The 13,506-nt window shown below is 41.8% G+C and overlaps 2 protein-coding genes across 2 annotated transcripts in view; both read left to right on the plus strand.

Moving 5' to 3' along the window:
- The window catches only part of LOC121714319 (pepsin A-like), a 125,684-nt gene that overhangs the window by 68,604 nt on the left and 43,574 nt on the right, over positions 1-13,506 (plus strand). The window lies entirely within an intron of this gene.
- prok1 (prokineticin 1) lies at positions 9,147-11,853 on the plus strand. The gene is made up of 3 exons (XM_042099638.1): positions 9,147-9,270; positions 10,134-10,259; positions 11,448-11,853. Exons 1-3 carry the CDS (start codon positions 9,190-9,192, stop codon positions 11,565-11,567), a joined length of 327 nt encoding a protein of 108 aa, XP_041955572.1. The 5' UTR covers positions 9,147-9,189; the 3' UTR covers positions 11,568-11,853.

Here is a 13,506-nt window from a genome sequence, read left to right on the forward strand (position 1 = left end):
ATGGCCTTTCACACCCCGGCAGGAGAGCGTCACAGAAGCTGGTGGCAGCAAAATTTGTTTGGCATGGCCTCAAAAAAGATGTCGGTGACTGGGCCGCTGCCTGCCTTGAATGTCAGCGGGCCAAGATGCACTGTCACTCCAAAGCCCCTCTGGAAACTTTTCACGTCTCTGAGAAACGTTTCGACCACGTGCATGTGGACCTAGTGGGACCTTTGCCGCCCTCCCACGGTTTCACTTACCTGCTCACCGTGGTTGACCGCACCACTCGTTGGCCTGAGGCCATTCCACTGCAGTCCATCTCCACTGCAGATGTCGCGCGTGACGTCAACAGGGTGGATCGTTTGCCTTGGGTGATGTTAGGTCTGCGTGCTGCTCCCAAAGAGGATCTCTCTTCATCCACGGAGTTGGTCTATGGACAGCCTCTGCGGGTGCCTGGTGATTTCTTGCGCACCTCCACGGTGATTTCTTCAGGCGCACCTCCACGGTGCTCAGGTTTTTGCGCCAGTGCCCACCTCTCAGCACGGCATGCCACGTTCACAGCTCTTGCCAGGATTGCAGGACGCGGCATATGTGTTTATTCGTCATTATGTTCACCGCAGCCGCTTGCGTCCACCCTATGATGGCCCGTTCCGGGTGCTGGAAACGGGGGACAAATTTTTTGTCCTCGACATCGGGGCAAGCAAGACCGGGTGTCAGTGGACCCGCTTAAACCCGCTCACTTGGACTTGGACTCTCCAGTGGTGGTTGCCCAGCCCCCACGGCGGGGCCGTCCTCCATCTACCGCGCTTCCACAGTCAACGAACCCTGAACTTCCTGTTCCTGCGGCCCAGTGCCTGATGGCCAGAGCAAGTTTGGCTGAGCACTGCGCCCACCTCACCGGATGATGTCTGTCTTTGTGAATTCTGGGGGGGCATGTGTAGGGGCACCACGTTGTACATAATTCAAGAATCCAACATTCAACATGTTTCATTTTAAGACTTCATAAGTTATCTTCTTTTAACATTGATGTTGCAATACTAGTGGAGTGGTTAAGCTCAAATGTTCCTAACAATTGGTCAGTGGCATAACGAGCCAACACCGGGCCCTTATGCAGGATTATCAAGACGGGCCCCCCTACTACAACACATGATAATGCAACGTCCACGAGTAAGCCTATAAATAGGACAGGATAGGAAACTGCCTATATTACAGCACGCATGTAAGAGATGAGATGATTGACAAAATCGGGAGTAGGCCTACACGCACCATAGCAAAAAAAAACACTACTTGTGACGGCGCACCATACCACATGAAAAAACACTGAATACGAGGCACCATAACACACTGTAACTCATTGTTACTACACTAGGCCTAGGCCCAAATAGGTGAAAATATGCTCACTTACATCATCGACTAGCTGCATTTTCAGACATTTTCCAACCAATCGACAGTATGGCAAATACAGAGATGACTCTGTCCCATTAAGCTCCACAGGTAGCTTTATCAGTTTCATGGGATGGTAATAAAAAGCATTAAAACAGCGCAAACCTCTCCAAAACTCGCTGTGATGCAGCTGTTTCACTGGGCCACGAATTAATTTCTGTCAATGTATTGCGGGCCTCTGATTGGTCCGGGCCCGTAAGCAATTGCATACCCTGCTTACCGATAGTTACGCCACTTATGATAAAAGCAAATTTGATAGAGGGGATCCAATCAGATTTAGAATCGTAGACACCTTTGTGGTCCCTGGGCCGACAAATATGGATTTTATTAGGTGGAAAAGGATAGAAAACAGAAACTAACAACTAATACACTTACATATTTTACCATAAATCAATTAAAATTAGGTTAGGAAACAACGGTTTAATGATTGGAAACTCCATGCTACTTTGTTGTAGCCCGTGCCTGGCTTGTATGTGTGTAGTGCAGTAAAGCAATTCATTACATCGCGAGACCACAAGATTTTCTGACTCTGTGGCCGGCGGCCCGCCGGCTCAAAGTTGCAAGGCTGGTTTTTCCATTCACAGACGCTAGGGAGAAGCGAGATGGCCACCATTCACCCCAGAAAAAGTCTTATAACCATTCCAATGACTCTGAAACTGTTAAGTTAAAGCTGATGATGGTTCGGAGTAATTTCACCCTTGGGTCCTTTGCACCATGATCCCGAGCCAAACGGGGAAATTTTGTAAGTACACCAGGAGTTTATTTAAATAACACTTGCCTGATGGCTTCTACTCTGCTGCTATGTACCTCTGCGTCGACGTTACTTCCGTGATTTGTGAAATGCCCGTAAAAGTCCTGGCAGGAAGCGATTACATCAAAGTTTTTTGGTATATCCAGTTTTTAATATTTTTTCCGAAGTGTTTACAACTCAGTGTTAACTAATAATTGTTGCAAACTGGTACTACGAAAAAAATATTAGTGCATTCCTGGATCTACATCCTTATGCATGCTTCCTGCCAGGACTTTTACGGGCTTTTCCCAAATCACGGAAGTAATGTCGGCGCAGCGGTAGATAGCAGCAGAGAGTAGAATCCATCAGGCAAATGTTATTTAAATAAACTCCTGGTGTACTTACAAACGTTTCAATGCCTCATTTTATGAGTACAGAACATAGTTGTAATACTGTAGAAGTTTCGTACCATTCAGGGCATTATTAGTGGTAATTTACGAGATACTCTAGAGCAGGGGTCTCCAACCTTTTTGGGAATAGGGCTACCTGAAGACCCGAAATCATATGGAGGGCTACTCATTTGAAACAAACAGACCCTCACCCCTTTTTTGCGAGGATAGCCCTCCTAAATAATAGGCCTATGTGATTTTTTTTTTTTTAACTTTTAAATTATCAATATTCTGTAGGCCTATAAGTCTTTATATATTAAGCAACTGTTCATCTGATTCTTAAATACTTTAATATCAATATGCAACACTACCAACATATTTGTTCAGTTTGTTCATTTCAAAGTTTGCATGGGGAATCTAATCTTATTTTTTTAACAAAAAAACAATATTTTTGTGCAATTAATAATTTGGGTTACAATGTGTACCCAATTTATACCCACCCACCATTATGAATTCAGGGGTTGTTTAAGTTCTGATTTCAGTGGACAATTCGGTTTTTACATTTCAATAGTAATCACCCACACCACCCTAACATATGAAGACTCCTTTTAAAGTTATTGCACACCTGAAATCTCTCCATGATCTGACAAAAAAGGTAATGCACAGTCCTGCTCAGTCATGCATGCCACAAAAGCGCTATTATACGGCAGTAGCCTACGGAGGAGAAAAGGCCTGTGAGCTAAAAGCAATTGTTTTTCAGTCCTTGAACAATCATGCAAGAACCGTATTTGACGAACATAGAATGGCCACAGAACATTTGCAAAGATATGCTTCCACTGGCTACACCAGACGAGCAAGTTTTTTCCCCTTTACTGTGTATGCGTGCGAGCAGCATGTATTCGCTCCACTTCCGTTGTTGTTAAAAGATTGAATGGGAAACGGATTGGAGCCAAAGGCTAAAATTTAACACAGCTACAATTTGTAAGGTATCACCAATATAAATTTAATGTTACAGATGTATGGCTACATACATTCTTAAAATGGTTCTAGTCTAGACTTAAATATATATTGAAAACTTCACAATGGAGCGTGATCTGCAGGCGACCTGATGGCTATTTTTAGAAAGTGCGCTGGGGGCGCCTCATAGCCGTTCCGCGGGCTACCTGGTGCCCGCAGGCACCGTGTTGGAGACCACTGCTCTAGAGGTTCCATAAGCGCCTGCAGAAAGTCATTCGTTTCTGACAGCGCTACTCGACCAGGGTTCGACCAAGGGAAAACAGGTTCTGGGAGGGTGTTTGGCTCGGGGTCATGGTGCAAAGTACCCTAGGGTGAAATTACTCCGAACTATCGCTTTAAGGTAAATTCAGCTAAAAAACTGCATAGTTCCCCTTTAATCAACTAACTCAGTGTACTGATTTCATACTCAAGATAGATTAAATACTCAAGATTTTCAAGTATTTTCAAAATACAAAATACAGTATTTTATTTTGATACATGGCATGACTACTGTATTTTGAAGTTTATTTTGATATATTTATGAGTCGGGTATTTTGTATTTTATTTCCAAATACATTTTGATGTATTTGGAAATAATCATTACATTTGATCCCTATATTCCTATGTTTGTCTGTTTATGCCATACTACGATGAGGCTAGCCTACTTTAAATAGGCCTACCTTAAAATAAATATTTTACGCTACTGTCACTTTCTACTACTACACTACTGTCTTTTCACTAATGTTTCCATCCATTCTTTTTTCTATTTCTATTTACATTTCCTGCTGGAGAAGAAGCACTGTCACAGTTTGTCAAGCTAAAACTTTTTCTTTTCTATTTTTCGAATGGACAGAAAATTAAAATACCACCAGAAAAATATCTCTGACACCTCTGGTAGGACTAACCTTTTTTTTTTTCAGGATGTTAAATTCACATTTTCAGCCATTGTTAGGACAGGGATTTTAAAGGTCTGGGTGGTGAGAATGTGGATATCAGTTGAGTCAATCCTCGCGGTTTGATAATGGTGCTATTAAAAGAACAATTCTTTTCAGTGTAGCGGAGTGGTCCTGATCCTGTCCTTCCATAGGTGGGAATCCTTATCAGAAATCAGCTCAAGGCGAGGCAAGGAACGCTTTGACGCAGAGGGATAATATTGTAACTGGCTCTCTATTGTGTTGGTTTGAATTGTGTCTGACAAGGGAACATCTCCCAGTCCAAAGGCATGGGTGACTCACTGTTCTCTCTCTTTTTCCAGTAAAAAAATCAAGTGTCAGCAGCATTTGCATGCTCGTAATTGAACTAAAACTACAAAATACGACCGCCACTCAGTCCTGCACATTGTCTTTGCAAAAATAAATCACCCTGGTCAATTTGTGTCCATCTCCTACTCCATCCCCTACTCTTGCAACGTTTGTGTATGTAAATGAGTGTGTGCATGTGTGTGTTTGCTTTTAGATAGATAGATAGATACTTTATTGATCCCCAAGGGGAAATTCAAGTTTTTGTGTATATGTGTGCTTCTCTGTGTGTGTTTATACACTTGTTTGAGTGTGTGTGGGGGTAATGGGGTGTGTGTCATGGTATGTGTGTGTACAGTACATGTGTGTGTGTGTGTGTGTGTGTGTGTGTGTGTGTGTGTGTGTGTGCGTGTGTGTTTATGTGTATGTGTGTCTGTTTGCCTGCATGTGTGTTTTTATGTGTGTGTGTGTGTGTGTGTGTGTGTGTGCATGTGTGTGTGTGGGGGGGGGATTGTGTTTATGTGTGTGTGTGTGTGCGCGTGTGTGCGTGTACATGTTTGTGTTTTAATGTGTGTGTGTGTGCGTGACTGTGACTGTGTGTGTGCGTGCATGTGAGTCTGTGCATGCCTGACTGTGTGTGTGCATGTGCGTGTGTATGTGTTTTATGTGTGCGTGCGTGCGTGCGTGTGTGTGAGTGTGTGCGTACCTGTGTGTGTGTGGGTCTGTGCTTGTGTGTGTGTGTGTGTGTGCGTGTGTGTTTATGTGTATGTGTGTCTGTTTGCCTGCATGTGTGTTTTTATGTGTGTGTGTGTGTGTGTGTGCATGTGTGTGTGTGGGGGGGGCATTGCGTTTATGTGTGTGTGTGTGTGTGTGTGTGTGTGTGCGCGTGTGTGCGTGTACATGTTTGTGTTTTAATGTGTGTGTGTGTGCGTGACTGTGACTGTGTGTGTGCGTGCATGTGAGTCTGTGCATGCCTGGCTGTGTGTGTGCATGTGCGTGTGTATGTGTTTTATGTGTGCGTGCGTGCGTGCGTGTGTGTGAGTGTGTGCGTACCTGTGTGTGTGTGGGTCTGTGCTTGTGTGTGTGTGTGTGTGTGTCTTACATATCCTGAAATGTAGGAAATAATTAAAACAAAGAAAAAGCTAAGTAGGCTACGTTTGGCTTTTTACGCCGGACAGGACAGTAGAGAGAGTGACAAGAAGTGAGCCACAAGTAATCCACCCACCACATATATATATATTATTTACAAACGTTTATCCCATTCTAGAGGAGGGTTACGCTGCTGTTGAACCGACTGGTTCTGGTTTTGACACATTGGTGTCGTAAGCGGGAAAGAGATTATGACAATTTGATCCCATAGCCTACATGATGCAAGCAAGGTCCACAATTTAAAAGTCTTAGTTATGCATGATATTAAAACCACACAGAATTATTTACACACTTAGGCTATCTTAATGCCATCTGTAACTCTATGTTACAGCACCACCATCAGGAACACAGAAAGTAGGGCCTCCAATGCCCAATGTGTACAATGCACACATCACCTGTGAGTGCATTTTTGGATGACTAAACGCAGAAGCGTATCAAGCTTTTTAAAAGTGTGGGGGTTGTGGGATAGGAAAATGAAACAATCTGGCCAAATTATAAATAACTCCCTACAGGGACGTTGTATTTTTTAAGAGGGGTGCGGACTATATTGGTGTCCGGGAGTTTCTCCCCCGTAAACAAGTGTGAAGCACCTGGCATAACTTAATTTTGCGGCTACGTGGACCAGTAGGTTAATTGTTGAGGAGGCCATAGTTTGAGAAAAGCTGCAGATCATAGAAAAGCATAATGACAGAGAAAGCATAATGCTCTGAGAACAGTAGCCAAAGGTCTTTCTGCAGAAACAACACGTTCCTTGGTGCGCGCACTCCCGCTTTCACTTTGACTCCCTGCATTTCCACATTGTGACAAAAACTGTCAGTCAGACAGTGAATTTTGGTTTACTAAATTAGCTTAATGCGGTAACAATTATCATTTCAATTCTACCTGAAATCTGCTCACTGCAGAAGTTATAATGCAGACCCAAGCAGCAGCACAGCCTTGAAAGACGCACACTTTGAATTTTATCAGAGCGGCTCTGGTTCTTCACTGGCTAACTTGATGTGATTGGCTGGATGACCGTTCAATCAAATCAACAGACCTATTTGTGTCTCTCTGTGTGTGCGTTATGGTAGATACGGTTCCAACTCTTTACGGTAGTGCTTATTTCCATATTTTACTTTCATTTTAATCTGACAAAAAGTGTGGGGGATAGAATCGTGTTCCAGCAAAAGTGTGTACGTTATAACACCCACAACCAATGGTGCTCGGTCCGTCATCACCGCTTGCGGCTAACTTTTAAAATCTTTTTTTTTTTTTGACAAAGCACAGAAAGGATGACTGGTGAATTAGTTTTGCCTGTCTACAGTCCTGAACTGTGTGTTGCAGTAATTTCTTTGAAAGACAATATGTATGCAAATTTAAATATAGAATTTGCATTCAATCAGCATAAGCCCTGCTATAGATGACCCCACTGCCCGTGATTTGAGGTATAAGCTATTCTAGAGTAATTTAATGAAAATACATCAATGGTCTATGTGGATGCTTATGTGTTGTTATGCTCCATATTCCCTTCTATACATATTTTGATATATATGTTTAATAAACCAATGGTACGCTTGGCAGCTTTAATATGCGACCATATAGAGTGAATCAGTGTGACAAGTGAGATAAAAAAAAATATTGTCCAGTTTGTCTTCATTATGCCTAGCATTAATGTTGTGGTGTGAAGAGCAGCACCAGTAGGGTTTGGACCAGAGACAAATTGGAGAGTAGAGGAAGTATTATTTTCTTTTCCAAGTTGGAGAGACACTTCTAAGAGAGGTCCCTGTACTATTCATGCATGAAGGGAGCTCAACATATCTGATGAGAGAGAACAGTTAGCTTTTCTCTTTCTATTTTGTGGCATTTCTGATGCACACATTTAGCTAAGTTTTGAATAGGTCTAGTTGAAATGATATGGTATCTTTGTTCATTTATAGGCCCAGAGTTTGTGGAAAATCCATAGATCAAATCACCTCTGGATATAACTTGGGCATCAGATCACTCTAGTCATCTTTATATAGTAGTCTAATAAATTTGTTATGTTGGTTTTGACATGAAGTGTACATGGCTGTATGTGCCGGTATCAGTGTGCTGTCTACTGATACTGGCTCTCAACATTTGCCTATACTCCTCTGGTATCGTTCGGGCACTGTCAGAATGATTTCTCTCCTGTCTGCAGAGAGGGGACTGGCCAGGCATTCGTGCTGACAGGGCCAAAATGTGAAATGTAATTATGTGCCATGGCCAGACAAGGATTTCAGTGAAGAATCACCTGTACAGAGGCCAAGTAATGCTCTGCTGACTAACCTATAGCATTTCCACACCCTCCCTGGGCTTTAAATCTCATTCTAACAGGCCTTGTCTGACACCTCCGTGCTCGTCATCATGGAGAAGACCTGTGGACATATGCACGCAGAGAGCTGGAGGAGCTCAGCATTATATGACTAATTCATAAATTGATAGAACAGAGACTTTGGCAACGTCACAGATTTAAATGATTTTAACCAGAAACTTTTAAAGAATAGGAAATGCATGTTCAGCTAAAGTATTAGTAAAGTTCATCACTATCTTTTACTTTTTATCTGCTCTCACCACTGGGTCAGACATGTTAGAATGATTTTTGCCTATAAACTTTCTGATAGATAGGATAGGCATTTTTAGAATGTTCTCAAAAACAAACCCTCAAATTTCAGAAATAGTAAATGTATTGTATTACAATGTGATTGAATTATCCGTATATATCAGTGGTTTACCTCCTAAATGTCATTTAGAATTTGAAGCAAACTTTTCATTCTAGATATTAAAAATGTATGCACTAATATGTGGGCCTAATCATCTGCCGACATCCACAAGTGACATACTTTATGGCAGATGAAAAAAAAAAAAGCAGCGATGCCTTGACCGAAATTTGTCAGTGATAGACTCTTTCGCTTTGGCAAAGATACAATGTGGGGCTGATGCTTACAAACATGTCATTGTTAAAGACCATCTTCCAAATATATACTTTATATAGACTGTGCCTGAACATAGGACTGGCATCAAACAGCCATTCAAGCCATGTAAGGAAGACTCCTTTCACCACGCTCAGCGTCACACAAAATGAGATGACGAGAGTCCAGACTAAAGAGAGGGAGGGGAGGAGAGTGATACATAAAGAAGGAATCATTGCTCCAGAGGCTTGCCTTGAAGAAGAAGAAGAAGAAGAAGAAGAGTAGGGGGAGACAACTGAGGACCATCTTCCAGACATTTCAATCTTCTGTCGCACAAAACTTCTGGGTTTGCTGCTATGACCAAGCTTGTGCCTTTATCGGTAGTGCTGGTCCTGCTGCTGTCTCTGAACTGGTCTAGAGGGGCTGTTATCACAGGGGTGAGTTGTTTTAGTCATGGGGGTGTTTTGCATTTGCACTGTAATTTGACTAGGTTTGCTAAGGCTTATCATGGGCACTCATTACATAGATGGACCAGACTTGTTGCTTGACCACCTAAATGGGAATGGGAATTTTCCTCATTTGTTGTTGTTCTTGAGTCTTATCATTATAATTCAGTTTTCAGGGATGTGTCACAGTTGAGTGGACTACAGCAACCTGAGGCTAAGATAATTTTGAAGCAACTCCATGCATGTCCTTTGCGAGTGATTTGTGTTGTATTGTCATGGCATTATCGTGTATTTGAAGTACTTCTCCCACAGGCACTGGGCAGCCAGAGAAACTGATAGTCCATACTAGCATAATCAAACCAGGGAGGTCAGTGTAGAGGGACGTTACAGAGCCCGGGAGGTCTCATTGAGAGATGTTTTATTTGTTGTATGTGAGAAAATGTGCACTCATTTTACAAAATGATGTGCTCATTTTATAAAATCGGACGCCTATTTTAGTAAATTGTGTGCTCATTTTTAAAAATCGTGGGCTCGTTATGCTAAATTGTGCCCTCATCTCTCTCGTTTACGAGTGCACAATTTAGTAAAATGAGTGCACGATTTAGTAAAAAAAGCACACCATTTAGTAGAACTAGCACACAATTTACTCAAATGAGTGGACACAATCTAGTAAAATGAGCGCACGATTTAGTCAAACAAGCACACAATTTAGTAAAACGAGCACACATTCTCTCGACACCCAAAAAATCTTGCAGTGACACCACCCGGGTTCTGTAGGATGTAATAATGCAACTGTGACATTAGGACCGAATTCTCTCTCTCTCTCTCTCTCTGTGTGTGTGTGTGTGTGTCAGGCGTGCGATAAGGATATGCAGTGTGGTCTTGGTTTGTGCTGCGCTGTGAGCCTGTGGCTGCGAGGACTACGCATGTGCACGCCGCGGGGTGATGAGGGCGATGAGTGTCACCCCTACAGCCATAAGGTATGATTATGTGGGACCTACGAGTGTCACCCCTATAGCCATAAGGTAGTGATTATGTGGGACCTACGAGTGTCACCCCTACAGCCATAAGGTAGTGATTATGTGGGACCTACAAGTGTCACCCCTACAGGTGGGACCTACGAGTGTCATCCCTACAGCCATAAGGTAGTGATTATGTTGGACCTACGAGTGTCATCCCTTACAGCCATAAGGTAGTGATTATGTGGGTCCTACGAGTGTCACCCCTATAGTCATAAAGTAGTCATTATGTGGAACCTACGAGTGTCACCCCTACAGCCATAAGGTAGTGATTATGTGGGTCCTACGAGTGTCACCCCTATAGTCATAAAGTAGTGATTATGTGGGACCTATGAGTGTCACCCCTACAGCCATAAGGTAATGATCGTGTGGGACCTATGAGTGTTACCTCCAGTGCTATAAGGTATGATTATGTGGGTCTTATGAGTGTATAATTGCACGGAATAATGGTCATGTCCGTGCCTCAGAAAACAATTATGAGGATTTAAATTAAATCCATGTAATTTAGAAATGGCTTTAATTATTGCTAAATAAATGTTTTCAATGTATTATCAATCAAATAATGAAGTTGAAGACTATGGTGGTCTAAACATCTCACCTCTTTACACACTGATAGAGTGACAGCTCAGCCACACTTCACTGCTTAAAGCATCAGGAGACGCAGAATTTAGATACTATGTCAAGCCGGAGCTTCTCTGGAACAAGATCTAGGAGATATCGATCCTCAGTAGATCTGAATCGTATATCATTCTCCCTGTCAGTGATGCTATAGAAAGGGTCAGCACTTGTGGTGATGTATCTCTTGGAGCCAGACATCGTAAGATCGCTCAGACACATTCAGACAAGATCCTTATCCTCAGAGACTGTCATAATGTCAAACATGCCAAAGCTAAAGAACTTTTGCTTGTCTCAATTCAGACTCATATTGTGCGTTGACTATTTCCATATGAATGTATAATCTGTAGAGGATTCTGCCTTAATGAGTTTAAAATGAGATGGACTGTTCTAGTGAAAAACATTTGTGTGTAACGTGTGTGTAACAACAGTTCAACAGTTCAAAATGACAATGTCATCTCCCTCACATGATGTCTTTACTTCCACAAGGGGGCACAATTCATTCAACATTCAAATCACACTTTGTTTGAACAGGTTCCTTTTGCTGGGAAGAGACTGCACCACACATGCCCGTGTCACCCTCACCTGGCGTGCACAAGGTATACAGACACCAGATACAGGTGTACCAGCGACTTCAAAAATCTAGACTTTTGACAGAAAGGACTCAGACCAAAAGCAGAAGAATCAAATCAATACACAGCTGTGGAAATACTTGAAGGAGAGACACTGGGAAAAACGAGAGACAACCATCATGACCACCTGTCTTCTCATTACAGTACATCTCATAAACAGTCCACTGCAGCATAAAACATCCAAGTCAACACTGTAAATCATTCCTGATTTAATGACAAATGTAATGAATTTCAGCACTATTAATTATGAATTTATAATGCATTTTCCCAAATATATATATATATGACCAATATTTTCAGTGTGTAAGGTCAGGGGATAAAAGTATTTTTTGTTTTTTGGTTATTTATTTGATGTGCAGTCCTCTGAGTGTTCTCATCTACGTCACAGAATCCAAAAAGGACAATACTGTTCAAACAGTAAGTAATATGTAAATAAACATTTGTGAAACTTAAATATGAGCTGCTTTATTCACTCCAGATAATTAAAATGAATGATAATGCAATGCTTAACCTACAATAAGTTTTGTTGACTTGTCAGACAAGTTGATAAATACCAAGAGAATGAATGCTGGACGTGACCATGTATTTATTTCCTCATGAAAGTCTATTGAACCATAATCTGCTTTTGACTGTATACCTCCAGATCTCCAGGAGGGTAGACAGGAAACTGAAAATGTAGGAAGGGGTTCAGTCCTTCCCTGTAAATGTTGAAATGTTGAGAACTGGATGTACAGTCTCTGGCTGTGTGGGCATGCATACAGTAAGGAGATGCAGTCACACAGTGGAGGCTAAAGGAAGAAAATTGGCCCTGTCATTCTATACTGTAGTTAAACTGTGAAGGCCATGCAGATAAGCTGAAATGAACACAATTGGGACTACTTTACCTCCAAACTAGCTCATGTCCCTTATCTGATGATTTCCTTTTCAGGATTTTACATATTTGAGTATACTGGAATATACTAGTAGAGATGTTAGCTCCATTTTGGAAAATGATGAGGAGCGGGAAAGCTTTGGTGCAACTGGCAGCATCCACACCATTTAGAGCCAAAAGCTCACTACCTGTGGTCATTTCTTGATGCCATCTTTCTCTTCCAATTACTTCACTGTCTTATCTGATTAAAGGCAAAAGCCCAAAATATATAAAAATTACATGTTTGCAGGTCTATAGTGCTTGACATAGGTAAGAGAAGCTCTTTGTTTTCTCTGTGTGTGCCTATGTGTTATAAACCAACTTCATGTTCCTGAGCAGGCAGTCATTAGATATTTGTCAAGGCTATTTTGTATTTTTAAAAGAAACGCGGAAGCTATACTGCATATGTTCTGCAAGGAGTGTCTGTGGCAGCCTTTATCTCTAGTCTCAAGAATAACCTTGAAGTAGGTAAAGCAAATTCCACCATGGAGGCAAAATTATTGTTTGAGAGGTTTCTGAGAAAACCAGGACGTTCCAGAAGCCGCACATCAGATACATGTACTGTAATGGATTAACCATATTCTCTGTAGTGCAGTTACGTAGCATAATGACATCAAGGTCCTTACCAAACTTTGTAAGTAGGAGAACTGTGAACATGTGTGAGATTAAATGAGCCAAGTACAGACAAGAAGTCAAAATTTAAAATGAGCAATTATCTATTGGAATTGGAGACAGTCGAATGATCAATTCATGTACAAAGCAACCAAGTTGTATTGGAGGACAATAGATGACAACCAAATGAGTCATAGCTGTGTGCAAGCAGCAAATGTGTGAACTTTCAGTCATTAGAGTCAAAAAATCCAGTCCCACCTTCTTTACCAGAAAATCAACTGCTATGGCAAAAGGCATAATTAGTTGACAGTGCTGCAAGTGTGGCTGTGTTCCTGGCCTAAGCCACATATCACTAAGAGCGAGTGACAAGTTAAAACTGTGAGGCCAGAGCAAGAATGAATTCTTCCTTATTAACTGCAGATTGACAACTCCACAACCC

The sequence above is a fragment of the Alosa sapidissima genome, chromosome 7 (assembly GCF_018492685.1).
Source record: "Alosa sapidissima isolate fAloSap1 chromosome 7, fAloSap1.pri, whole genome shotgun sequence".
NCBI lineage: Eukaryota > Metazoa > Chordata > Actinopteri > Clupeiformes > Clupeidae > Alosa > Alosa sapidissima.